At 47.3% G+C, this 24,889-nt stretch overlaps 1 protein-coding gene across 8 annotated transcripts in view; it reads right to left on the bottom strand.

The window, feature by feature from the left end:
* The window catches only part of NAV2 (neuron navigator 2), a 366,516-nt gene that overhangs the window by 19,668 nt on the left and 321,959 nt on the right, over positions 1 to 24,889 (bottom strand). For 7 of the 8 annotated variants that reach the window (XM_059709130.1, XM_059709131.1, XM_059709132.1 and 4 more), the window contains 11 exons: positions 23,880 to 23,932; positions 20,845 to 20,868; positions 20,656 to 20,730; positions 16,010 to 16,093; positions 15,290 to 15,401; positions 13,883 to 14,028; positions 11,067 to 11,239; positions 4,643 to 4,796; positions 3,464 to 3,626; positions 2,642 to 2,742; positions 400 to 495 (listed from right to left, as the gene is read on the bottom strand). In XM_059709130.1, the coding sequence (XP_059565113.1) occupies positions 400 to 495; positions 2,642 to 2,742; positions 3,464 to 3,626; positions 4,643 to 4,796; positions 11,067 to 11,239; positions 13,883 to 14,028; positions 15,290 to 15,401; positions 16,010 to 16,093; positions 20,656 to 20,730; positions 20,845 to 20,868; positions 23,880 to 23,932 (1,181 nt within the window). The remainder of the gene's footprint in view (positions 1 to 399; positions 496 to 2,641; positions 2,743 to 3,463; positions 3,627 to 4,642; positions 4,797 to 11,066; positions 11,240 to 13,882; positions 14,029 to 15,289; positions 15,402 to 16,009; positions 16,094 to 20,655; positions 20,731 to 20,844; positions 20,869 to 23,879; positions 23,933 to 24,889) is intronic. The other variant, XM_059709138.1, reaches the window with a different exon arrangement.

Here is a 24,889-nt window from a genome sequence, read left to right as displayed (position 1 = left end):
GGAAATAAAGAATGGAAATCTGATGTTTTAGCCACAGCCAATGAACACACACTCCAAAGCAGATGCAATCGGACGAGTCTAAGGTAAAGGTAGATTTGGACAAGAGCAGCTCCCTGTCAGGGGTTCAAACAATTGCTCACTGCTGGAGAAATGACCCTCTGGCTCACCAGTGACGGCCAAGGGCCGTTGGAACAGTCTGGTACGTCAGCAGTCTATACTTACCATCTTCCTTCTGATCATTTGAGTGCCAGGGGACAAGTCCCAGCAACATAAAGATGTGGGAGAGGGGAAAGGCCTGAGAAATGGCCGGGTTCAGGACATGAACCATCCTTCCCTCCCTAAGCCCAGGCCCCGCTTCAGGCAGACTGCCATAGCCATCTGTCTCCTTGAATCACTTACTTTGAACAGCCGTCTAACCACCCCATCGAGCACATCCCACTTCGTCTTGCCACTCACTCCAATGCAGCCAATAAGAAAGATGTGTGGCCTGGAATCCTAAGGGTAAGAAAACGTATGCAGGTGAAAAACAGGTGGACCTTTTCTGACACGCGTTAGCAAGGACCCAGGCTGTCCCAGAGCTCCACCAAAGGTCCGAGAGGGGAATACCAGTCCTATTTGTTTTAACATCAGGTATAATTTAGACTGAATGCAATAGTCTTAACACCTTCCCCTGCTCTATTGCTAAAAATGCAATCTGTGGGGCAGGAAGGGAGGCTCTCCTTTCTGGAATCTAGAACCTTCTACTGAATGCAAACCTTGTCCAGTACGCAGGTCACATCCCTTGCTTGGCATGCTCTCCCCTCTCCTGTCTGCCCTTTTTCCTTTCCCAAACGTTGATGATAAACTCACCTCTTCCAGGAATCTTTCAATGATTGATTTACCGGGCTCAGAGCTCACATTACTTTAATGATTCTGTATACAACTTATATAATGGCATAGTCTGTATTGTTTATTTTTAGGTATTTCTGTCTCATTTGTAAATTAAGTTTGTTGTCTTGCTAGCTCTTAAACTCCCTCAGGATAGACTATGTTTCTATTTTATTTCTTTTTGTTTCTTAAATAATGTGCATTGCCTTTCTTTTAATTAAAAGTGAAAACATACTCAATTGAGAAAAATTTAATAAAACTCTGGGAAATTACAGAAAAATCATCTCTGCCCACAGGGCTCTGCAGAGTGGAGGCTAAGTAATTATATTGATTATAAAGAAGCTAATAGAACATTCCATTCAGTTGGGTTTAAAAATATCTGACATGCTCATAAGGATGTAGAATTAGGTGAGTGGCAGGGGGCAGGGACGGGTGTATCTGGCAGTTAAGCACAATCAGCAGAGAACAGAGCACCAGTCTGCAGCGAGATGACCTGGCCCCATCGCTTGCTTTGTAACCTTCAGTAAGTGATGCTTGAGCCTCAGGATTCTCAATTCTGCGCTGATCCAGGGCCACACAGTTTTTTAAAGTGACTCACAAACTTTTATAAAACATAAAATCTATCTGTTCAGCCGGTAATCACTAGAATACAACACATTCGCAGCTATCACCTGCATGTGTTCTAAGAATGAACTCCCCCCGTTGGCAGTCCATCACTCCACCAGCGAGGCTCTGAAACTGGAGTTCGCTATTGGAGCTTTCTGGGCTGAAATGAGGTGAGAACTGCTGGCAGCCCTCAAATTCCCTGAGACAAGAGAGCCAGCACCAAGTGGAACCCCTGGCTAAGGCAGGTCTGGCTGCAGACACTTTGCTTGGGTGGGAACTACAGGTTCCCCGGCTCTCAGAGACTAAAAGAGACACGTTGGCTGGAATGCTAAGAACTAACAAACAAAAACCTGAAGGGGACTTAGTGACTCATGCAGCCTCGGCCCACTTATCTGTGAGATGGTCATTCACAGCATGACTTGGATTTAATCAATGGGTACTTTACGGTATCTTCCCTTCTTTTTCAGCCGAAGCCCAAGTTGAAATGGGCTGTGTGTGGAACGAGGGGGAAAAGAGCTGACCTTCCTTGGGGTCTCTGCCTCACTGTCACAGGCCTGTGAACGATAGGCCTGGCTAAACACCAACATTGATGTTCAACCCCACTTCTACCCCAGAATAGTCCCTGCTGGGACATGGCCTCCTGAGACTCTGGAAGAGAACGAAAGTACTCAGAAAACTCAGATTCCACATCCCAGCCTTGGTGAGTCAGGATATCCCACCCTTCACTCTTAGCCACCTGTGTGCTCCCTGCACTCGCCCCGTGTCCCTGGATGTCTACTCCACTGCAGCACAGCCGCTAACTGCATAAACTGGTGCTCTCAGTCAGCTTACTTCTGTACCTTCTGTGCTAAGTGTGCTTAGCGGCCTTTGCCCAGCTTTGAAGACATATTACATCCAGAAAAGCCATTGCTGAGTGATGTTAGTGTTTAGTGAGTTGCGTGAAAGTGAAGGTGGGACCACTCTTTATTAGACTTTCGAAACGAGAGAGGGCAGGGCTATTCTCTCACTTGTGTCAATATGCTGCTGCGATTCTGGTTAGTTAAGGAAGGCATTAGTGTTTCCAAGTCCCCTTAGGTGCTGAGGTCATCGGGTTTGATGAAGAAATCGCTAAGCTAGGTAGTGCTACCTGGGGAAAGGCAGGCAGAGCGGGGAAAGGGATCCAACTAACCTCCTTCCACTTCATTTCCTCCTGAAAGCTGACAACTATCTTAACATGCCTGCCTCCTTCCTTCCGAGCCGAGCATTCACCAGTGTCATCCAGCAACATGTCTGCGAATGGAAAACATCAACAGCCTTAGGCACATGGGGCAGCAAAGCCGGCCTCCCGACACCCCCGCTGCCTGTCGGCACAGCAGCGGGACAAACCAGGTGTCGGGGTGTGGGGGATGTAGGGGTGGCGAGGAGGGGAGGGGGCGCAATGAGAATGCAACCACAGAAACCAACGGTGGACCAACCAAGGAATCAGCGGGCTGACGATGTACCTTGCCAAATGGAAGTGCGAGGGAGACTCAACCAAAAGAGCAACAGCAGCGTCATGGATAAGGAATCAAAGCGTCAGCTTCCGTATGCTTACAGAGAAAACCCAGACCATGTCCAATAATTACTGCACCAGCCTGGAATCCAGCCCGCAGGCCGGAAGATCACAGACCAAGCCATGCCCCAAGTGGGCGCTGCTGCCGTGGGGTTTGTATGCAGCGTTCAACTCGCAGGTCAGCCTCTTAAAATGGATCAAACAGAAGTCAGCATGGTGGGCGGGGGGAGCCAAGCTCATGGCTTGGAGCACTTGAGGTGCCGGAGCAAAGCATGACAGCAGTCTAACGGCTGGGCTCATGTTGGTAGCAGACGCACGCCTAGACACACACACACCCCGAGTGCACGCACGCCTGCTGCCTCCCCATTTGATCTGTTGAGCTGCTTATCTTGGGGCTCTGGCTTAGAGACCGGGTGCCGGCTGCAGGCCTGTCCTGCCCCAGCCCTGTGACCCACTCACCCAGGCTGGTTGACTCAGTGAGGTTCAGGCTGTGCTGGGAGAGGCCCATGGACTGCCTCGGGGAGGCCGAGAGGGACACCTGGGAGGGCGCCCGGCTGCAGCCGCTGCCTTGAGACTCTGACTTTAGCCGGTCATTCTCAGCTTTCAGCTTCTCTATTTCACTCTGCAAAGCGTAAAAGAGAAGCTCATTGACTGGGTGGAGAGAATGCGAGCAAGCCTTTTCTGGAGGAGGGGTTTGGAAGTCCCCTGCAGGGATTCAGTGGGTAGCCCTGCCGAGGCAGAGTTAGTTACACCATCAGAGGGATTCACAGTGTTTGTTGCCTTTGCTGCATACACAGTGTGGCAGGGCAGGGACCATCCTTTCAGAGAGCTGGCCTTTGAAAGGCCTCAGAAATGTTTCCCAAAGTCTGAGTGGTAAGTGAAAAGGAGTCGTATCTAAGTTTGAGCAATTCTAGGTTTGACAGATTTGTCTCCGGGATGGCGGTGTGTGTGTGTGTGTGTGTGTGTGTGTGTGTGTGTGTGTGTGTCCCATTTAGAAGAACCCTCAGAGATCTTTCATTCTATGAATCGTTATAAAGAACCTATTATGTGCTAAGCATTCCCAGAAAAAGGGATGCAAAAAAGAATAGCTCAGAAGGCACAAATGCCTTCAACCTGCGGCAGAAGATGAGAGGGTTGTAAGAACAGACCAACAGGACCTGGAAAGGCTTTGCAGAGGAAGAGGCCTCAGGCTGAGCCTTAAGGGAAGGGTCCATGTGATTGTGCAGAAAGATATCCCGGTGGAGGGACACCATAAGACAGAACTTCCTGGCATGCAAAGGGGGCAGAGACTGGCTCCCTCTGGCTGGTGAGAAGAGTCTGAAGAGTAGAGTTGGTGATGGTGAGTGGGGGGTTGAGAGCGACAAGATGCTGTAGAAGGCCTTGAAGGCCAGGTGAAGGAGACCGCGACTCACCCAGGAGGCAACAGCAGAGCCACTGGACGTCTCACATGAAGGAGGGACAGGGCTCTCTGATATTTTTTAGCAATATGTGGGAGGGACTGACTGTAAAGAGAAAGGGACTAGGAGAGCAGAGGGCTGCCACCAGATTCTGATGTGGCCTTGGGGTGTGGCAGGAAGCAGGCACCTGCCAATCCTTCCCAGATAGCCGTGGGCTCCGTCAGTGCCCCTGGGTGCTCACCTGCATCCTGTTCATGGCCTCCCGGAGTTGGTCGAGCTGGTGTGCAGAGCTGAGGGCTTCAAGACGGATGTCCGTCAGTTTCATCTCTTTGTCTCTCAGCTCATTCCGGAGCTGCATGACCGTCTCCGCCTCACTATCCATGCACTCCGAAATGCTAGGGAAAGAAGGATGTTACTGACAAAGGTGCCCTGAGTTCACCTCCTTCCTGGCCTCCACTGACCCCTGGCCCATGCCCGTAACCAGCGGCCCCATGCTTCCTGGAGATGACAATACCAAAAGCCCCTGAAATTCACAGATTTTATGGCTTCTCTACTTTCTTATCTTTGTGGAGCTCTGGCAATCAGAACGGTTTTGTGTGTTTCTTTTAGCAAAATTCCAATAATCTAAGAATAAACAGAGCCAGCAAAGGGGAGTAGTAACCTTGCGAGTTTGACTCCCTAACCCTGCCAATATGTACACAGCTGGGCCCCTATAATGACACCACATGGCCCTTGAGATCTAAACCCACTCAGAAACGAGGTCAACTGTCTGTTTTAAAGATTAGATACTCCAGGGTCAGGCAGCTGAGGGGTGATTTTTATTTGCCATAAAATGGAAGAAACCGAAAGATACCGGTGGATGGAGTTAGTTCTTTTAGCCACTAAAACCCACCCCCCTATGTGTCTAGAGAGCAACATTCTTTCATTCCCCTGCCCCCAATGCTGCTTAACAAGCTACTGGCAAGGAAGAGCAGCATCTCAGGTGGTTAGAGAGCAGAGAGGACCATGTGACATGGAAGTCAAAGCTGTATCTGAAATGTATGCAGCAGTGTGGCTGTCTTTCCCAGATACACCCCCTTCAAGGGAGGTGGGACCCTATGGAGTCCCTCTTTCTTAAAAGGTGGTCCTTCTAGGCTGGGCTCCTTATTTGATTTAGTTAAGGTTGCTCTTCAGATACCTGGCAAGTCATCCCAGAGTGGAAGATCATAAAAGTCAAAAGGAATTGTAATGCTAGAAAAGATGGTTCTATTAAAAACAAGCTCTGTTGATTTCAAAGATCAGAGGGTTTGGAGTGAGGGGCGATCCAGAATAGAAAGCTTTGACTTTTTTGGACAGAAGAAGAAAACAAAACAAAACAAAAAACCCAACAAAACCAAACAACCCCAAGTTCATACAGTTACAAAGCTGAAGCTGATTATCTCTGAAAGGCATGGGGAACATGTGGTCTCTGCAGAAACAATCCCGCAGCCCGTCCATAAAACACAGGGAAGGGATCTGGGGCCAAGCAAAACCTGACCTGTAAGAGTGGTTGAGGGTGTGGAAATGCTAATTGCCAAAGAAAAACCATTTATAATCGTTAAAGAGATATAACTGTACTTCGGGGTCAGAAAGGCTAGAAGGAAAATTAACACCTGAACAGCCAAATCTTTTTGTTACTGGTTTCTTGGCCTGTCCCTAAACTATTTTGATTGGAGAGATACAAAGAGAGTAAAACCACCTCCCATTTTTAAGCGTTGTCAGCAGCCAAGGAAACTTCTCCGCTTCTAAATCTACTGAAACCTCCAAAGAACTCCTGAAAATGTTATAATTATTCCCTACGAGAGACTCAAGGCCAACAGATTTGGGACTAATGGGGCTAGAGAGACAAAAATATCTTTAGAATTCAGACCATCACTTCCCACCTAAGCTCTGTGCTGTGAATAGCTGGGGTTTGTAAGTAAGACTTAACTATAGTCATGCTTCTTTTTCTTCTTTTTTTTGTTGGGTTCGGAGTTTTGCAGGGGGAACTATAGTTTTCGATGCAAATGGAGTATAAAGTCTGAACTCGACTCCACTGGGACACTGGTCTCAGCCAGACCATGCACAGATCTCGAAGGCTCCCATTCACGGCAGAGAGCAGTCGGCCTTGGTTCACGCTGGGTCAGTCTGGTCCGCCTGTACCCACAGCCAGGCACTCTGCTCCAGTCTCCTCCACACGGTCTGTACCTGTTCCCTAGAAAGCTGTCCCAGCAAGAGGCACAGTCATTCCTCAGCACCCACCCGACTCTGGAATATAGAGCATGGGTAACTGCGAAGCTCGGCCAATGATTCTGCCAAGGGCAGCAAACCAAAGTGAAGGTCTGCACAAGGCCCTCCCATGCTCCCTCCACAAGGGGCTGGTTCTCAGAAACACACACTGCAAGGCCACAGGGAGCGATGGCCTGCAACACAGAGATGATGGTGAAAACAAGGTCTGCAGCAGCTCCGAGAGTGGCCCCTGTCCCTACTGCTCGAGGCGGAGCCCTGCCGCCTCGGTTCCTTCTCACACTAGCGCCGTGGGGTCACTCCTGGCACTCAGCAGGCACTCAGTACAAGTTTGTTCACTTCAGGAACCACTTCCTGAAGCTACCAGATGTATATCGTTTCCACACATTGTTCCAGCACATTCCCGCTGTTGTCCGGAAGGCAGGCTGTTGGCAGGCCTAATTTTAAACGCCTCGAGTGCGGGAAACTGCCTTCCCACAGCGCCATTCCTGTCGCCCACGGGGTAGGGCCTTTGCTGAGCGCCGACTCCTCCGCGTTTGGTTTCTTCTTTGAACCCCCTCTCATGTCTAGATTTGCACATTCTTACAAACCCTTCAAGGTTGGAGAAAGCATTTGCTCTCGCCCAGCCTTTGGAAAAGTAAACAAAACAAACCTCTCCTTGTGCATGGATGCTGTGGGTGTCCGAAAGCTGGAGAGCCGAGTCTGCCCGGCCCAGTCCCTGTGGGAAAGTGGTCTGGAGCGCGAGTTCTCCAGATGGTCTGGGGGCCCTGCACGGCCGAGGGCATCATTGCCACTCGCCTTCATCTTATTGGCCGCCCAGCAGCACTGGACCCAGTTAGTGCTCCTGCTTCCAAACAGCTTCTTCTCTCTGCTCCTGGGTTTCCTCCCACCTCACTGGCTGCGCTACTTTCTCTTCTTCAGATGTCAGTGACCCAGAGCTCAGCCCTGGTCCTGCTCTTCTCCATCTCCATTCAACCCCTTGGAGAATCCCTCCAGTTTCCCAGCTTTCAACACCAGCGATGAGCCTACATCTCCCGAGTCTATACCTCCATGAACACTCGGCTGGTTGACATCTCCAGGTGACTGTCTCCTGGGCATCTCCAACATCTCCATGTGCTTCCAACTCCTCTTCCAGAATATATCCTAAATCCACCCAGGACTCCCACTAGCATCAGTCACGCATTCATTCCACCTAATATTTGAATGTCTGCAAAACCAACCATGGAGCTTAGCCTGTAGATTTTTGGGTAATGGTGGAGGGATGGTGGGGGACAAAGCAAGATAACCAAGAAGAATGTTGGTGATATTTGCAATGGTAATAAATGAAATGGGAGCGGGGAGAGGGGATGGTGGCGGGGGTGCTGTTTTTTGCAAGGTGCATAGGCAAGGCCTTATGATAACACTGAGCAGACACCTGCAGGAAAGGAGTCTCTTGGGGGAAAGTGCACCAGCAGAGGGCACAGGCTAGCGGTGGGGAGGGTGACTGGAGAGTTCACAGGAGGGGAAGTGGATGAGGGGAGTGCACTCTCAGCCCCTTATGTGATCTCCCTTCCTCCACTCTTGCCCCCTATATATTCCTTATTCACAAAGCAGAGACTGATCTTTGCAAAACACTATTTCAGATCTCACGTTCTTGCTTAAAACTCTCCAACATCTAGCCATCACATGAAATCAGATGCAAACTTCAAAGCCTCACATGCAAGAGGCCCCACCTACCTCTGTGGCCTTGGTTCCCTGCCCATCATGTGGCAGCCACGCCCGCCATCCCCCTGTTTTTCAGACCCCCAGGCCTGTTTCCACCATAGGCTACTTGTGCTACTTATTTCTCAGGTCAGGAAGGCTGCCCTGCCTGTTCCCTCTCCCTCCCGGCACACCAGTTTCTCATCCTCCTTTGCAGGTGGCTGACCCCGAGCCCTGCTCAGTGGACTGTGGGACGAGGTGACATGTGTCTCTTCCAGACATGGCCCATAAAACCCTCCTGCATGCTCCCCCCCCACCTCCCCCCGCACAGCTGGCAGGACACAGCACCCAGCTGAGGACTCCGGCCCATGGGACAGCCGGCCCCAAGTGGAAGAGACCCGGTGCCTGCATTGCCTCGGCAGGCCACCTGCTGATTATGAACATCTGCACTGAGCTTGGAGGGAACCAGAGACAAACATTCAGATGTCCCCTCTGAGCTTTGGGACTGAGTCTGTTACAGCAGCTCGTCTTCCTGACCAGATCGCACCAGCGGTTGCTCCTGCCATGCAGGTCTCAGCTGAAGTGCCATCTCTGCAGAGGCCCTCTCCTGACCATGCTGTAATGATGCTCTGTAGCCCAACACGCTGTTTTTATCCCAGCATTAACCCTCAGCACTGTCTGATTTTCCTAATTTGCTCAGAGTGATGTGTTGAATGTCTATCTCTCCCTCTGGTACACGGGTCCACTGGAGCAGGAATGTACCTGTCCTGTACGTGGTTGTAACCGGAGCCAGGAAAAGTGCCAGGCACAGACAGAAGCTCGGAAGTGAAGTGTACTGTGTCCTGTCCCTACTACCCCCCCTGATCCCCAGGGGTGGGAATCTGGTTAACATCCGCCTTGGTCTCTGTGGAACATCTGGAGTGGTGCCCTGCTCACACAGGTTGTTCTATACAAAGTTTAAATCCAGAAAGAAAGCAGAGGTGAGGAGCTCCTTTCCTTTCTGCTCCAGAACGATGGTGCATGTGGCAGCCACAGACAAATGGTCCTTTATCTCTTAGGCACTCAGCAGGTCAGAAAGGACTGGCATTCTCAACCACTGGTCTCATCCTTCGCACAGGAGCACAGAGCCCTGGATGGTGGGGGTGGGGGGTGCTGGAGTCCAGGCCTCAGTGCTCCTCCCACTCCCCCTGCTCAGGTTTACCCTTGCCCATAACAGAAGTGCATGTGTCTGCAGCCACCCTTGGACCAGGTGCTCCCCCAGGGACAGGGCTACTAATCTACTTAAGTAAGATGAAGGCCCCTGAAGGGCCCTGCTTCACCGGTGGGCGGGCCCATGCGGAGTTTCCTCCTCCACGTGGTCTGTGCAGCAGGCGAGCTACAAAGCCTGGCCCATCCTCTTGCCCACATTTCCTGCACCCACCGGGGAAGCTGGCCTTGGGACCCTTGTGTAGTTGCTGTCTCCAGGGGGCTGGCTGGGTGAGGGGCCTCAGGGACGGCTCCACAAACCTGGCCGCCTCAGGTTGGAGGACGGAACAGGAAGAAGGAAGCCCTTCAAGCACGGTGTCTGACTTGGCCCCCACAAGAATCCAGTGAGGTAGATGTAACGAATCTCGTTTTCATCAATGAAGAATCTAAGGTGTCTCACTCCAGCTCAGTGCCCATTCGAACCCAGGTTCTGTGGCTCTCTTCTCGTAGGCACTGTCTCATCTTGTGGACAACTGTCTTTGCAGACGACCTGAGCTTCATTCAATTCTTTCTCTCCTAACCGGGTCTCTAACAAAAGTCAGCCCCAGGAGCAGGGGCATCTTTCTCACTGCTGCAGGAAGCCAGCTGGGCCGCCTTCTAAGGGGATACCTCGGTCTCCCACCTGGCTCTGTCCCATGCCATTCCTGACCTGTTCTTGCCCTTAGCATCTGGGCTTATGCTTTTAGATGGGGCACAGGATGTTTTTAGATGGACTATGACCAGTGAGTGCTCAGTGGAAATCATGGGAGGCTGGCTGGGCGAGAGCAGCTGACTGGTCCCTTCTATGTAACCAGTCACCAAGTGGAGCAGTGCCTAAACCAAGGCCGAGCGAGCAAACACGTGTCTCACTTAACAGAACCAGCTGTGTTCCCAAAGAGCTCTGAACAAATGCACTCATTTTAAACTTAGGAGGGGAGTTCAGGGTGATGAGTCATTTTACAAAATATAGATCCTTTGGTAAAGAGAACTGCCACTGAACCTCTCCATTTTTTTAAACTTCCAATTTCTGAGTGCTGACCTCTGAGAGTCAACACCAAATTATGGTCAAAGAAGAAAAGGGTAATCACACTAAGCCTTGTCACCCTAAAGAACCAGAACTTCAGCTAACACTGCCAATGCTTATAACACCATCTCCTCATCACAGCAAGATGGCTGTAGCTCTTTTATATCCATTTATCTTGTTCAATCCTTAGGGTGAGTAGACAACTATTACCCCAATTTGATAAATAAATGGAAACAAAATGAGGTTCAGCAACTCGCCCAAGGCCAACCTACTAATTATCCACAGTGATGTGGCCACCAGAACAAAAACCTGTTTCTTTTCTCTTTCAGCCTCTCCAGTCTTAAATCACTGAAGGGACATGCCTAGTCCCTATGAAGGCAAGACATCAAGGATCCCCAGGAGCAGAGGTATCACAGCAAGTCTGCCAGTCACTCCTATTTGAGAAGGTTCCTAAGGGCCAAAGACATCGTCTGACTCGGACAGGCAGACTTACAGGGAGTTGGAGTGGGAGGTCCTGAGCAGAGGCGTGGAACCCGAGGAGCCGTTGTGCGGTAACTTTGGTGAGGAAGGCAAAGAAGAGTCCGTCATCTCCTCGATGTCTGAATGAGAGGACGCCGACTTGGGGGACTTCTTCTTCCCGAACGCTTGCTTGAAGGAGCTGCGTAACTGAACAGACCAGACCGTCAGCCTGGCAGGGGCCGCGGCCAACACTCAGGCCTATGCAAAACGGGGACATGCAGACCAAAGAGCAATTAGTTCTCCCACGTTTTCCTCCCACTATGAAAAAGGTTCCCAACAGCTCTCTCCAATCAGTGCATTAGGGGAAGAAGAGTTATCTGGTGTGGACAGCTCGAAGGACTGGCCCTGTGGGTAACATTCCATGCCTACTCTCAGGTCAAGACTAGATGCCAACAGCAAGACAAAGCCTGGCTCAGCAGGTGATGTCGGGAGGATGAGGTTACACAGCAACGAAGCAGGATGCTCAGACATGGTGACGGATGCGGATGAGGTTAGTCATATCAATGGATGGGTTAGCTTGGTATCTGATATTAACAGTCTTGCTTACCTCATTGACCTGCCAGAGAAAATGCAAGCAAAAAATGGGGAAGGGGAAGGAAAAAAGACAATTTTTAACAGAGAAAGCCAGTGACAGGGAAAGCTTTGGACTTTTCAGACACGACATGGCTAATTATAAACACCACACACAGAGGAGGTTTCCAGTAAGATCACAAATCTTTGAACGTATAAGGGGCACCTTCCTCCATTATGCAAGGAAAAGGATAGCGAGTCTGGAAGTCCCTACAATCCGAGTTCTTCCAGCTTCTCTGTCTGGTTGAAATGACTGCCCCCACCTTCTTGTGCTGATCATCGTTTTGTCTCTCATCAGTCATCTCTCTAACGCCTTAATTTTTCTGGGGGGGCATGTCTTTTCTTTTCCCTCAGCAACAAAGGGTAGTTGTACTGCTGCACTGGTCCCAACATGGCTGTATATCTCTCTGATATATGTACTTAGGAGCTCCTGCTGTCCTTATATATACATGAGATAACATAATAGCAGGGAATTAGATATCCCACTGTGTTACTAAAAATGGATATTTTAACCATATTGGAAAAAAGAAGCTGGTATATCACAAATTCTCCAAACCATGAGGTGGATCTGAGAATTCTAATGGGAACATAAGGAATTAAAGTGCAATGTTTTCTCTGAGAGCCATGGTAAGCATGTAATTTTCTAGGCCCCAAAATAAGATCTTTTAAAAAGTAATCTCCTTTTCAGAAAGTCCCATTTCCTTCTGAAAACATAGTCTGGGGGCTTTCTTGGCCATTGAGAAATGCAGAAATGGGCCATTCTGAAACAATTAATGGAATTTTTCTTCCATTAATGTTTCATTTATAACAAACTATATGTCCAGCTTAGGGGTGAATCAACATCCCATTCCCCTCTTATTCTTACTTCTGGTCATATTTCTAGAGAGTAGTTATGGAAACAGAAGAATTTGGCACATAAGCCATCAACCTAAACCTTTGCCTCTACTTCTGGTGAAATGCCAGGTAGAAGAGGAGATTACAAAATTTACACAGAGGTAAACTCGGGGATTATCTGAGGATGCAAATTATCCATCCTCCTCAATGGCAAGGATAACCAAGAGTAATAACTTTTAAAGCAAAATAAGTAAGTTTTATTTCTTAAACTGAAGAAAATGAGTAGTCACGATTTTTCATAGAAAAGAATCCTCCCTCACCACTTTGATAATCAAATCAGACCATATTTCTCAATAGCATATTGGAAACAGCAACATGAACTACTTCTATTTGTTTAACTCATAAGCCATTAGTAACTTAAAAAAAAATTCCATCAGAATGATGAGAGGGTCACACTAAACCAGCCTTTTAGCTTGCAGCACAAGTCATCAGTAACCAAAATGATTATTAAATCTTTAACTATTCTGTTCCTAGACCTTGCCAACCATCCAAGATGACACAAAATGAGTGAGAAGTGTATGGAGTGAATGAGGACACCAAAGCTACTGTGAAAACACGATGATGTCAGCATGGACAGATGGGGCCGTCTGAGTACTGGCCAATGTCAGGTCAACTTGGGCTGAAGACAGGAACTCTGCTGCCTCAACAGCAGAACTAAAGACTGAGTTGGGAGAGCAGAGTGGGACTTCCCCAGGAGAATGGGAGAAACTGTTCAAGATGCCTCTATACAGACAGTCAAGGAGCTCATTGGGATCGTGGAAACACGGAGAATCGCTGCATGGGGACCCTTCTATTATACTTGACATTTTGAGGTATAAACCCCAAGATCAGAACCATTCACTTACTGCTAATATCACTGTTATTCAACACACTTACAGGCCATGGTCAAAATTTCTCAAAGAGAAGGGTGGTTTAAGGCTACCATGGCGATTGTGTAAATAAATAGATAGGGATTATGATTAACAATGGATAATTAGTGGTAACACTCCGAAAAATACATTGGAACTAAGAAACTACTTAAGAGTAAATTTGCTCTAGTACCTGCAGGTTTCTGGCCAACACGTGATGAGGAAGAAATGACACATATGAAATGAAAGGTGAGTACTTCACATAAAGTCTCATGAACACAGTGAGACTACAAGGTGGTGGTGATTTCGTAAATCCTAGTGTTTGGCTGAGCACAACATTGATTTTAGTAGAAACCTATCCACAAACCACTCCTTCGGATCTATTCCCAAAGGTGGACGTTCTGAAGTTAAGAGCAAGCCTGGGTTCTGAGACTGGCTCTGATAGTCAGTGCATGAGAGTCTTTGGATGTACACTCACCCAATTCTTTCTCTTCTTTTTCTTTGAATCGCTTTCTATGTTGCTGCCCACGCTGGAGTGGCTGGTGGCGCTATTGATGCTGGACACGCTGTCGGAGGAGTGCTGCCTGCGGATGCGGAGGTCTGCAGACTGGGAGGTACCATTTCCTGCAGACCCAAGGTGGGATATCAGCAGCTGCTGCCTCAAGCCCATTCCTTTGTCCCAGGGAATAACCTCACACCGAAATCCACACACCTGAGGACCACTAGGTGATTCCTGCTAGACATCACCTTCTTTTCCTCATGGATAGTATTAAGGCCCTTGAGCAGGTAGGTGCTATACCGTTTGGTCAATTGAATGGGGGCATACTCTCTCTCCACTTTACATAAATATGGGGAGGCTCAGAAAGAATCCCCCCAACACCAGCTCTATTAAGCTTTAGACAGGCATAGAAATGAGTTTGTGAATTGCAGCGGTAGTCACCTATGTTTTTAGCGCTCCTCTGCTCACTGCACTAGCCTCCTTTCCTCTCAGGGACGTTCCATACGCTATTCCCTCTTCCTGGAATGCTCTTTTCCCTCCACTCTGCCTGGCCAGCTCCTCCTAACCTTCCCATATCAACTCTATCATCAAGTTCTCAGGAAGCCTGATGTCTGAAACACCAGTGGTACCAGGAATACCATTGCCTGAAGTGTCAGTGATTCCAAAATTAAGTCTGCAGACAGTTTTCCTCATGAGCACAGAACTACACCTGCAGCCTGGTTTTTAAGAGCACCGTTTCAGAGTCAGACAGACGGGTCTAGTCCCACTTCTGCTTCTAACTACTCCAGGATCACCTCTCGCCTCTGAAACAGTGTTCCCATCAGCACCATATGGAGAGGACCAGGGTAGCACTCATATGGGTGGTGGAAAAAAAATGAGATCATTCATTACATAACTGAAGCACTGAGCGCAACGCTCAGAACACAGTGAGTGGTTCATAAATGTTCGCCTTCACTATGGCTTCTACTATTACTGTTAATGCCATTACCGCAGGAGGGAACTCATCCTCACGTCCATATTGCCCTCCAACTAGGAAACACACAGACAAAGCAATTCACTCAAAAATATTTTCCTGGACAAACATGAGATGAACTCATTTCAGGTTGCCCCACATCAGTATGGAAACATCAAAGCATTAGTGAAGATAAGGGCTATGAAATATTGACACTTTGCCAAAAAAAATACATTTTCTCCCATTTTTGAGATACATCAGAGAAGAGGATGAGATGGAACAGCTACCTCCCCAGAGGGCAAAAGTCACCTGATGAAGTATCTGCCTCCCAGGACCTGTCCACGGACAGGACACCCAGCCCCGGGTAGAGAGCTGCATCACTCACTGTTAGGGGAGGGCTCCTAGGGGCAGGCAGGCAGTGTTTCTGTACCTACCTTTGCAGTTGAGCTCCGGAGTGTTAATTACTCCATTAATGGCAGCCTGGGCAGCTGCATTCTGTTTCTTTAGCAACTCAATGGTTTTTCTTAACTCATTCAGTTCGGAATCCTGAGGAGTAGAGAAAAAAATACTGGTTGTTCTAAGATCATTCTCTGTAGCCTTAGCTGGTTTGGCTCAGTGGATAGAACATCGGCCTGCAGACTGAAGGTTCCCAGGTTCGATTCCGGTCAAGGGCACATGCCTGGGTTGCGGGCTCGATCCCCAGTGTGGGTTATGAAGGAGGCAGCCAATCGATAATTCTCTCTCTTCATTGATGTTTCTCTCTCTTTCTTCCCTCCCTTCCTCTCTGAAATCAATAAAAAAAATATTAAAAAATCCTTCACTGTATAGAGTTCAACTGAAGTGCAAGTTTCAACAGAGGGTGATAGGGAATACAGGAGTTCTAAAAAAACCTTTGTCTCAAACAGGAGGTTGGGCCAGTTTTCAGCATAGGTATCTGAGCCAAGAAACCAGCAGGAATAGGACCATGACAATCTGTCCCTGATACATGTACCACCTCTCCATCCAGGTCGTATTTTCACTCAACATGACTACTCTTTAACAATTCAAGAAGTACACTAAAATCTATACAATTATCCGGAATGAAAGAGAATACTATTTTTAGGTGTGTTGTTCACTCCAAGCAGGGAGGGGGGAAAGCATCCTTTCTGCTTTACCTTCTGCTCAGCCGTCATGGTCAAACTCTGGAGCCTGATGGTCATGTTTCCAAGACTCTGTTCAAAGGCTGCCACGAGGTGAGCCTGGAGGGAGAGACACAGCCCTGTTACATTACCTTATAAGGTGAGTGTGCCTAAGCAGTGCCAGCCTTACAGACTGAAACCCTCAGAGGGCCACATGAGTTATCCCCTGCCCAATTCTTCAGCCTATTGAGCCCCACTGCCCAGTACCCTTTGGGATACAGTTATTCTAGCTTTTGTGTCTCAAATGCCTCATGGTTCTTCCCACCTCAGGGCCTTTATCCATGCTTTGCCCTCTGCCTGGGATGCTCTACCCCCACTGCCTCCCCGGCTAACTAAGTTTTGCATATCCTTCTCAAGAGATCTCAGCTCACGCTGTCATGACACCCCCGATGGGGTTGGTTCCCTCAGACTCAATCTCAAAAGCACAATGGACTGTGGTATCACAGTCAAAAATACACATGCTCTTGTGACTGCTGCTTCACGTCTCTACACAGCAGGATAACCTTCTGTTCATCAAGCACCAAGCTCACCGCAGAGGCTCACACTGAGCATGTTTGTAGGATGAATGGACAAAGTGGTTGGCATATTTTGCCCGTTATAATCTTCGTTAATAAAAAGCCACAGAAAGGCCCATCTGCTACCTCCTTAGTTAGAGAGCCCTTCCCCTGCTCCCCCAGGGAATTATGCCCTTCTCCTGAGCTCCCCTGCACGCTTATATACCTCAATTAGAGGAATATAATGGCATCAGTTGCATCATTATTTTCTATATTACTAAGACAGTCTTAAAAATGCTACCAATTATAATTAAAATATGCATCCAATTTTCAAAGATGTTAAAATGTTTTTAAAAAAAAGTGTATGTTAGAATTGAGAAATGTGATGTTTTCCTATCTTCCCCCTTCTCCGCAACCCTCTTCAAGGGGAAGATGTGACTTTGTGTTCCAACACCAAACCTTCTTCCTTTTTCCACAGAGCAGCAGGTGATACATTGACTGGCTGACTAAGGGTCCTGATAATATTGTTAAAACAAAGAATAAAGAATGGACAAGTCATGTAATTCTATTGGCCTCAGTTTATTCATCCATAAAATGGGAGCTATAGCTTCTTCCCAGCGTTATTATGAGCATTAAATGAAACAATGTAAGTGAAAATGGTCTATAAACTATTAAGGAAGTGTAAAACACAGGAATAAATGGACCCGGGGGCGGGGGGAGGGGTGAGAAAGGAAGAGGCCTGGGAATGAGAAAACGGCAAAAAATGCTATCAGAACATAAGAATAGGGAGATCAAGAAAGGGTCCTCGGAGACGGGTGGGTGGACACACAGAGGGTTACAGAAGGAATGAGAAGGATACTTGAAAGTCTTGAGAGAAGTTAACACTTGATCAGTTGGAAAATTCTAGAAGAAAAGATGGGTGATGCACACAGTGAAGAGTAAGAGCTGGATACAGCTTTGTGGGGGAGGAGTCATTGCCCTGGGCTGGGAAGAGGGCCTGTGGACACTGCAATTTAAGGAGGAGAGATTTGAGGAGTGAGTCAGAGGCCTCTATCACCAGACCTCATCAAGCGAAAACCATGGTGGGAGATAAGATCGTCTCTAAGATCACCGCTGAGTCTTTTTTCCAACAGCCATAGGGTCTGGCAGGGAGCAGGGCTATTGGTAATAGAAATGCTAAGTGGACTAGCCAGTTTCTTTCTGATTATATGCTCTCTGTCTTAAAAGCCAAGAAAATGCCTTTGCATTTTAAAATAAAGAGATGTACTTTAGTTTGCCCTGGAGAATGTGGCAAAACCAAAGCCAATTTAATTCAAGACAGTCACATAGTGGATGAAGGAAGCCGTCCAGGACATGGACGTACTAGTAAAAAGAAAATGAGTGTTATCCATGCATTTCAAAAGAATGTCAAGATCACATTTAAATGACTGGATTTCCATTTATTTCAAAACTTTGTTTGATTGCCACCCATGATTCTATTCATGGGCATTTATATCTTCTATCCAATAAAAACCAAAACCTGACCCCATGAAGACTGCCAGAGAGAAAGTGTTTCTGCAAAGCTCAGGAAGAAACCACATTTGCTCTGAGGAACCAGAGAACTGTGTTTTGCTGGGGAACGGAAGGACCGACTTTGTGTCATGAACGCAACTATGAAAATACGGGCTGAGGTTGTTGCGAGCCTGGTTCAGGCCTTCTCATCCAGCACCATCTCACATTCCCGGGAAAACAAACACAAGTGGTATAAAAACACCCGAGAAGGTGGCTCTGAGTAGTTTGTCCTAGAAAAACAAACACAGTTTGGCCTGTGGGAGAGATGGCAGACAATAAAACACTCTGGTGGTGTGTGGTAAGGCTAAATATTTACTTTAAAACAATACTGGATTCACTGGCCTTGCGAGGAGCAACACACACTTTTAGAATAATAGTAATGTCAGGGCTCTCACGCTGACTCCTCTGAAACAGAGAGCAGGGTCCCAGCGGCCCAAAGCAAGGTCCCGTGGAGCATGAGGTCATTGGAAGAGTGAACCCAAGTTCATTATAAGTAAACTAGAGGCCTGGTGCACGAATTTGTGCACAGGTGGGGTCCAGCCAGCCCCACCCCCGATTGGGGTGGGGGTGGGGATCAGGGGTAGGGCCGGCCAGGGGAGGGGCCCTGGACGGTTGGTGGGCCGGCCCTGTCCCCTGGTCGAACTCCCAGTTGAGGGGACAATTTGCATATTACCCTTTTATTATATAGGATTACTATCTTTTGATGATTAAGGGTCAATAATTGACAGCTGTAATTCTTACCTAAGGGAGCAGTTCTGAACTTAGGAGGGGGGCTGCTGTTAAATCTCACATATTTGGATTATACCAGGAGATCCTGGCTTACTGGGTCAGAGGTCGGTTCTGGATGTGGTGACCCACATAAAGAGTCCACCCTCAGAAAAAGACCTCTGCCGTTTTTCTGAATAGGATCTAAGCCTCAAAACCCAGATCTCACATCAATTTCCGAAGTTCTTTTGAAAGCATTACTCATGGTGGATGATGTAAAAAAAGACAAAGAAGGATTACAAAGCACACAATGGCCTGGTATGTTAGGGTTTTAAAAGAAAATTGAAGATTTCTAGAAATGTAAGAGAGCTAAAAAAAAAAAAAAAAAAAAAAAGAGCATAAGTGACCACAATCACCAAATACTGAGCTTGTAATCAAGGCCCAGTGCTGTGTGAGGCACCACGTGCAGACTTTAAAGAGAAATAGTTTCCTTGAGCAGCCTCAGGCTCGAGCCAGGAATTACCTGGGCTAAAACTCCAGCTAAATATTAATTCCGGGTACTGACTCAGCTTCTTGGTCCAAGGAAGACAACCTTTTGAAACTACTTTTTACTTAACGGCATGCCATGGGGTCGTGCAGGTTGCTTTCTGACTGGCGCGTACACATGTATTTATGGTCTCAGGCTGGGCTGTGCATTCCTGGGTAGGAAGCCTGGCCCCAGCGGCATCGCAGCACCTTCCAAACCTCAGGCTCTGCCTTCTGAGCTTCAGCCCTGCAGCAGGAGTCCTGTACAGACTGGTCTGATGGGGTAGGAGATCTCTGTGTCTACTCGAACTCCCATAATTCTATAACCCCATACAGGGAAGTTTTCTAGGAGCAAACCTGACCACCTCACAGCTCTGCTTAGAACTCACTGAGAAGGCTCCACTAACAGCTGAGAGCCTTTGTGATGTGCCCTGACCACTGCCTTTCATTGATGCCTCCTTCCTTCCCCCCTTTTCCTCCCCTCCACCTGCCTCTTCCCCCTATCCAAGCCATAGATTCTAATTACACAAAACAACTTATATAATCTCCAAATGCACCAAGCTCTTTCACCTTGGGCTTTTGCACAAATTATTCTTTCAGCATAATGGTTAGTATGCTGTCCTCCCCATGCACCCTCCCCTATACAGTATCCATCAGATGTCACCTCCTCCAGGAAGCCTTCCTGGATCTCCTCCTACCCCACAGAGAATGCGTTATGTGCTTCTCCCACATATTCCCACAACCTTTTCTCTTTATCTCAATCATAACACTTATCATGTCATAGCAAAATTGTTTTGTCTTTCTGCTGTACCAGACAAAGAACACTGAGATGACAGTGACTTGCTTGCTTTGCTGTTGAACCCACAGTGCCTGGGGCATAGTTGGCACTTAAACAATTGCTGAATTGAATGCCGGTTGGCAGTGCCCCCTGAACACGTAATTGTGTATGTTATAATTACAGAGCAGTCAGCTATTTACTTGGGAGCCTTAGATCCCTCCACATTTTTTTCCTTAGATGAGAATTTTCAGAAAGAGGAAGGGAAGAAAATGAACATTTCTGACCATTTAATATATCCCAGGTACTGGTCACATGACAACCCTGAGAGGTATTATCATCACCCATCATTGAGAACAGCAAATCCAAGCGCAGAGGGTAAAGAATTTTCCCAAAGCACAGAGCCTGCAAGTGTCAGCGCCGACATTCACACCCATGATGCTAAAGTCTGCATCCTATTTATTACACCACACTGGTTCCATGGTGCTCCGGGGCAGGAGGCCTTGAGGTAATGCTCAGAAGCGGGCAGGGGCCTCCCCTCCCGATGGCTGCTGCCCTGGGTCTATACTCACATTTGCTGTCAGCTGGGTGGTCAAAGCTGAAACCTTTTCCTGGGAGGCATCCAGCTCCCGCCGCAGTTTGCGAATCTAAAGGGGACAAGGGACAGGGTTACTGGCTTTGGGAGTCCATTTCCAGGTTGAGCTGGGTAAGAGAATTGATGGCAGTGAAAGTGGGAATCCGACCAGCAAACTGTTCCTTACCTCTGACTGGCATTTTTCTTCTGGCTGTAAAGAAAACACAGGGAGATTAGAGGATCAAATCTAATCGGAGGAACAAAGAGCGGAGCAGTCCAGCCTGCCGGGACCGCATTTGGATGAGCCCAGCAGTCTGGAAGATTCATTCGTTTCTTTCCTGGGGTATTTTTCTGGCTAAACTGGTTCGATTAATTTGACTATCTGAAAAGGCCAAAAACAAACGGCATATTATTTGAAGAAATTAGGAAGAATTGGAACACCCCCATTGTTGTGAGGAGCCCCTGTCCCCATGTGGAGACAGTGACTCGGGACAGGGTGTGGTGAGAAGGGGATGAGCCAGGGCAGGGTTTGCCAGATTTAACAAATAAAATATCGGACAACCAGTTAAATTCTATTACTATTATTATTGTTAATTATTATTATTATTTTTAGTTTAAGTATGCCTCATGTCATCTTGGGACATACTTATACTAAAAAATTGTTTGTTGTTCACCTGCATTTCAAATTTAACTGGGTGCTCTGTATTTTACCTGGCAAACCCCACCTGGGAGTAGGGAGGCCTGCACGTAAGTTAACTCTGCCCCAGTTCATCCTCCCTCTCACCTCCCCAGGGCACTGCAGACAGGAAGACGCCTAGAGCTAAGGGAGGCCAGGAGCCCCTGCCAGCCAGCCTGTGGACATCCCAGATTATAAGGATAAATGTGACCTTTACCTTCCTGCTGCCCCACCTCGAGTTCCCCAGTTACCTATGACCCTGAGGAGTAAAGGTGAAGCCTGTGGGTCCTCTTACTGGCAGAACCTTCCATGCTGGGCCCCGTGTCTGAGGTGACACGGCTGTGCCGGTGGGAGAACAAAACGACCTCCCTCCTCCCGCTGGGGGACCCCGCTGCAGGTGGAACCTGCCTTTCCCTCTCCCTGGGTTCCCAAGGGGCTCACAATAGAAGCTCCCCTACCCCTTCCTGCCCTTCTCACCACCCCCACTCACACATTTCCAGGGGAAGCAGGGACTTGGAAGCCAGGCAGGCGAGTGAAAATCACTAAGGATCCTATTTCGTCCTTGGGTCCTCCCTGTATGTCCTAATCCAAATTTATTAGTGATAAACCCATTATTTTTTCAAAAACAGCATCTGGCTCTGGTGCCTACTTCTCTATTCAGAATACAAATGGGGAGGATTCATTAGACCCCAAAGACCCCACACCCATCAGCTGGGGGGCAGGTTCCTGTCGGTCTCCCTTCACTCCCTGCTCCCCACTGCCTTCGCCCCTGACCCTGCCCAAGAGCCCCCGCCCTCCCGGCTGGCTCCTACAACAGCAACTAATTTTTAGGCACCAAACTGTCTAATCCTTGCAGTAACTCCATAAAGTAGGTTAGTTTGTATTCCTTCTGGGGCTCAGATAGGTTTGGTATCCTGCCTACGTCACATAGCTGGACCAACTCCTCATCGTAGAAACACTTTCAGGAGAAGGTCTGGAGATGTCCTCAGGGTCCACTTTTTCCTCCCAGATAATATTTCCTTATCCCATCCATCCATTCCCCATCCTCCTGCCTAATGAATATTTATTGATTTCCTATATGTACCAGGCACTGTTTAAGAACCTAGGTAAGTGAACACGACCAAGTCCCCTACCTCATGTTACTTACATTCTGGTACTAATAACTAGCATTTACTCATTAGTGCCACATGTCAGCAATTCTTCCAAGCACTTTATATTCAGTATTCATTTAACCCTCATAGCAACCCTTGGAGTAGGTAGTAATACTATCACCCCCTGTTTGGCAGATGAGGAAAATTAGGCACATAGAGGTTAAATAATCTACCCACGGTCACAGCTGGTAAGTGGTAGAGCTGGGATTAGACCCAAGAGTTTCATAGTAGAATGAAGACTTAGTGTTTGCACTGCCTGGCAGTTGGAAGGCCATCCCTAGGCTTTCCTAGTAGATGATGGCTTAAACAACCCTTCCCAACATTACTATATAGAAAGCCTTTAAATTGAAAGCCGGGACTCTGTGGTGAAACTTCAGACAAGACGATCAGCTGAAGAAAGAGGTACTTTGGAGTTGGAGGGGTGAGGTGGGTAGGAGCAGAAGAGTATCTCTAGTTCCTTTGAATCAAACCATGTCAACAACCACAGAAGTCTTTGCTTGCCATAGGCCTAAGAAAGAAGAGTCAGGTGGTGGTCTCTTTAATTTGATTCTGAGGTGGCCTTTTACTTACAAGGGGCTATATATAGTTTGTCTTGCTCTGTAGCCCAGAAATCTAGCATTACCAAACGTAGAATTATTAAGCAAACAAACAAACAAACAAAAACCAGCACACCTGTCCTCCACAGAATTAAGGGCTAAAGAATTGTCAATTCTCAATTAAGAAAATATTTTTTCCCTATAGGAATTCCCAAATATTTATGTGCATGGCTATAAAAAGTAAGCTCCACAGAACCAATCTAGCACCATATTTGATTACATTTGGCTTCGGTCACTACACTCTCATTGATGGTGAACATGTAGGAGTGCTTACTCTGTGCTCTGTGCATTGTATTTATTGCTTTACATGCATTTTCTTATTTTATGGAAGCCTATTTTTTGAACACCTATTGGGCACCAGGAATAAAAACAGAAAAATTTCTTGTCCTCAAGGAATTTATATTGTAGCAAAATATAATCTTCAGAACATTTAATCCTCATTACAACTCCAGAAAGTAGGGACAGTTCTTCTTTCTATTTTACAGATAAAGAAACCGAGGCAGGTAGATTAATATACTGTTCAAGGCCTTTCTTTTCAAATTCTACCAGCAGGTGGCTAAGGCTTTTCACACATTCTAACTCGTCACCACGCACAGCACAATGCCACTAACAAAGCAGCCGATTCCTGATTTATTGATTGATACGTTATAGTCAATAGCTGTTTGTAAATTTCAAATCTTGTTCCCTTATAATGGAAATACTCTCTCCAGGAAAAATGCTGATATTTTACCCTTGACATATTTGATAAAGGAACCCCAGCTCGTATGATCATAGCTACACAGCATGGATTTATACTTACTGTTGAATAAATGGACGATGTGCTGGAAACCAAGGAGAGCGAGGATCCATGAACTATTTTAAAAAAAGGAAAGAAAAGGTGAATTACATAGCTGGCTGCTATGAAACCAAAAAAGGGGGGAGGGAAGGAGAAACTGAGCATCACAGGGCACTACCAGGTTCAGAGCAACTTGACCTCACCTTGACCCGACCTTTCCTGGTTTGGCTATAGGTCAGCGTCAAATAAGGAATAGTTTGTTAGGAGATCAGTCAATTTTCTGTTACCACATTTTTTCTACAACCTTCTAAATACTTTTGCCCCCTGACTATCAAAATAATACATGATTACTTAATGAAAATTTTCAAGGACAGAGAAGTGCTAAAAAACAAATCCACTAGAATAACCAGCATGGTTCATAATTCTATTAGCCAGGGGCAACCTGTTACGATTCCTTTCTTTTTCTCATGTATTCATTAGGGTTGAGATTGTGGTGCTTGTGTAGTTTATACCCTGCTAGCACCTGCCACTTGTATTTGCAGAAGAGGAGCTGATTATGGCCATAGCGAAACCATTCTAGAAGAATACTTGCTTACAAACATATGTCTAGAAAACACAATCCAGCGAAATATAGATTCTGTGTTCGATTTCTATCATGTCCACCCAGGGACAAGCAAGTGGTGTCGTCTTTTCCGTTTCTGACTGACACTTTTTGACGTAGGACCATCCTCATACCCCTTTAGCATCCTGCCTGCCCTCGGCCAAGAGGAGACATCCTAGTAGCCGCTTTCATGACATTTTAAAGCCTGGTCTTTTCTAGGACAAGGCATTCTGGCTGACTTCTCTGGTGGGAAGCCAGTCTTTAATGACATTTTCTTGGTACTCTCTCCACAACTTGTTTGAAAGAGAGAACTAGGCATGTGGCAACATCTCGGACCTTTTCATTGGGCGAAGCTTTCCTGGCCACGGTGGAATGCCTCTGCCACAGCGCCATCGCCTTCGGCCTGAGAGTGGGAGGCTCGGGAGTAACTTTC

Source organism: Myotis daubentonii, chromosome 9, assembly GCF_963259705.1.
Source record: "Myotis daubentonii chromosome 9, mMyoDau2.1, whole genome shotgun sequence".
In the NCBI taxonomy this organism is placed as follows: domain Eukaryota; kingdom Metazoa; phylum Chordata; class Mammalia; order Chiroptera; family Vespertilionidae; genus Myotis; species Myotis daubentonii.
This window is presented reverse-complemented; position numbering and strand designations above follow the sequence as displayed.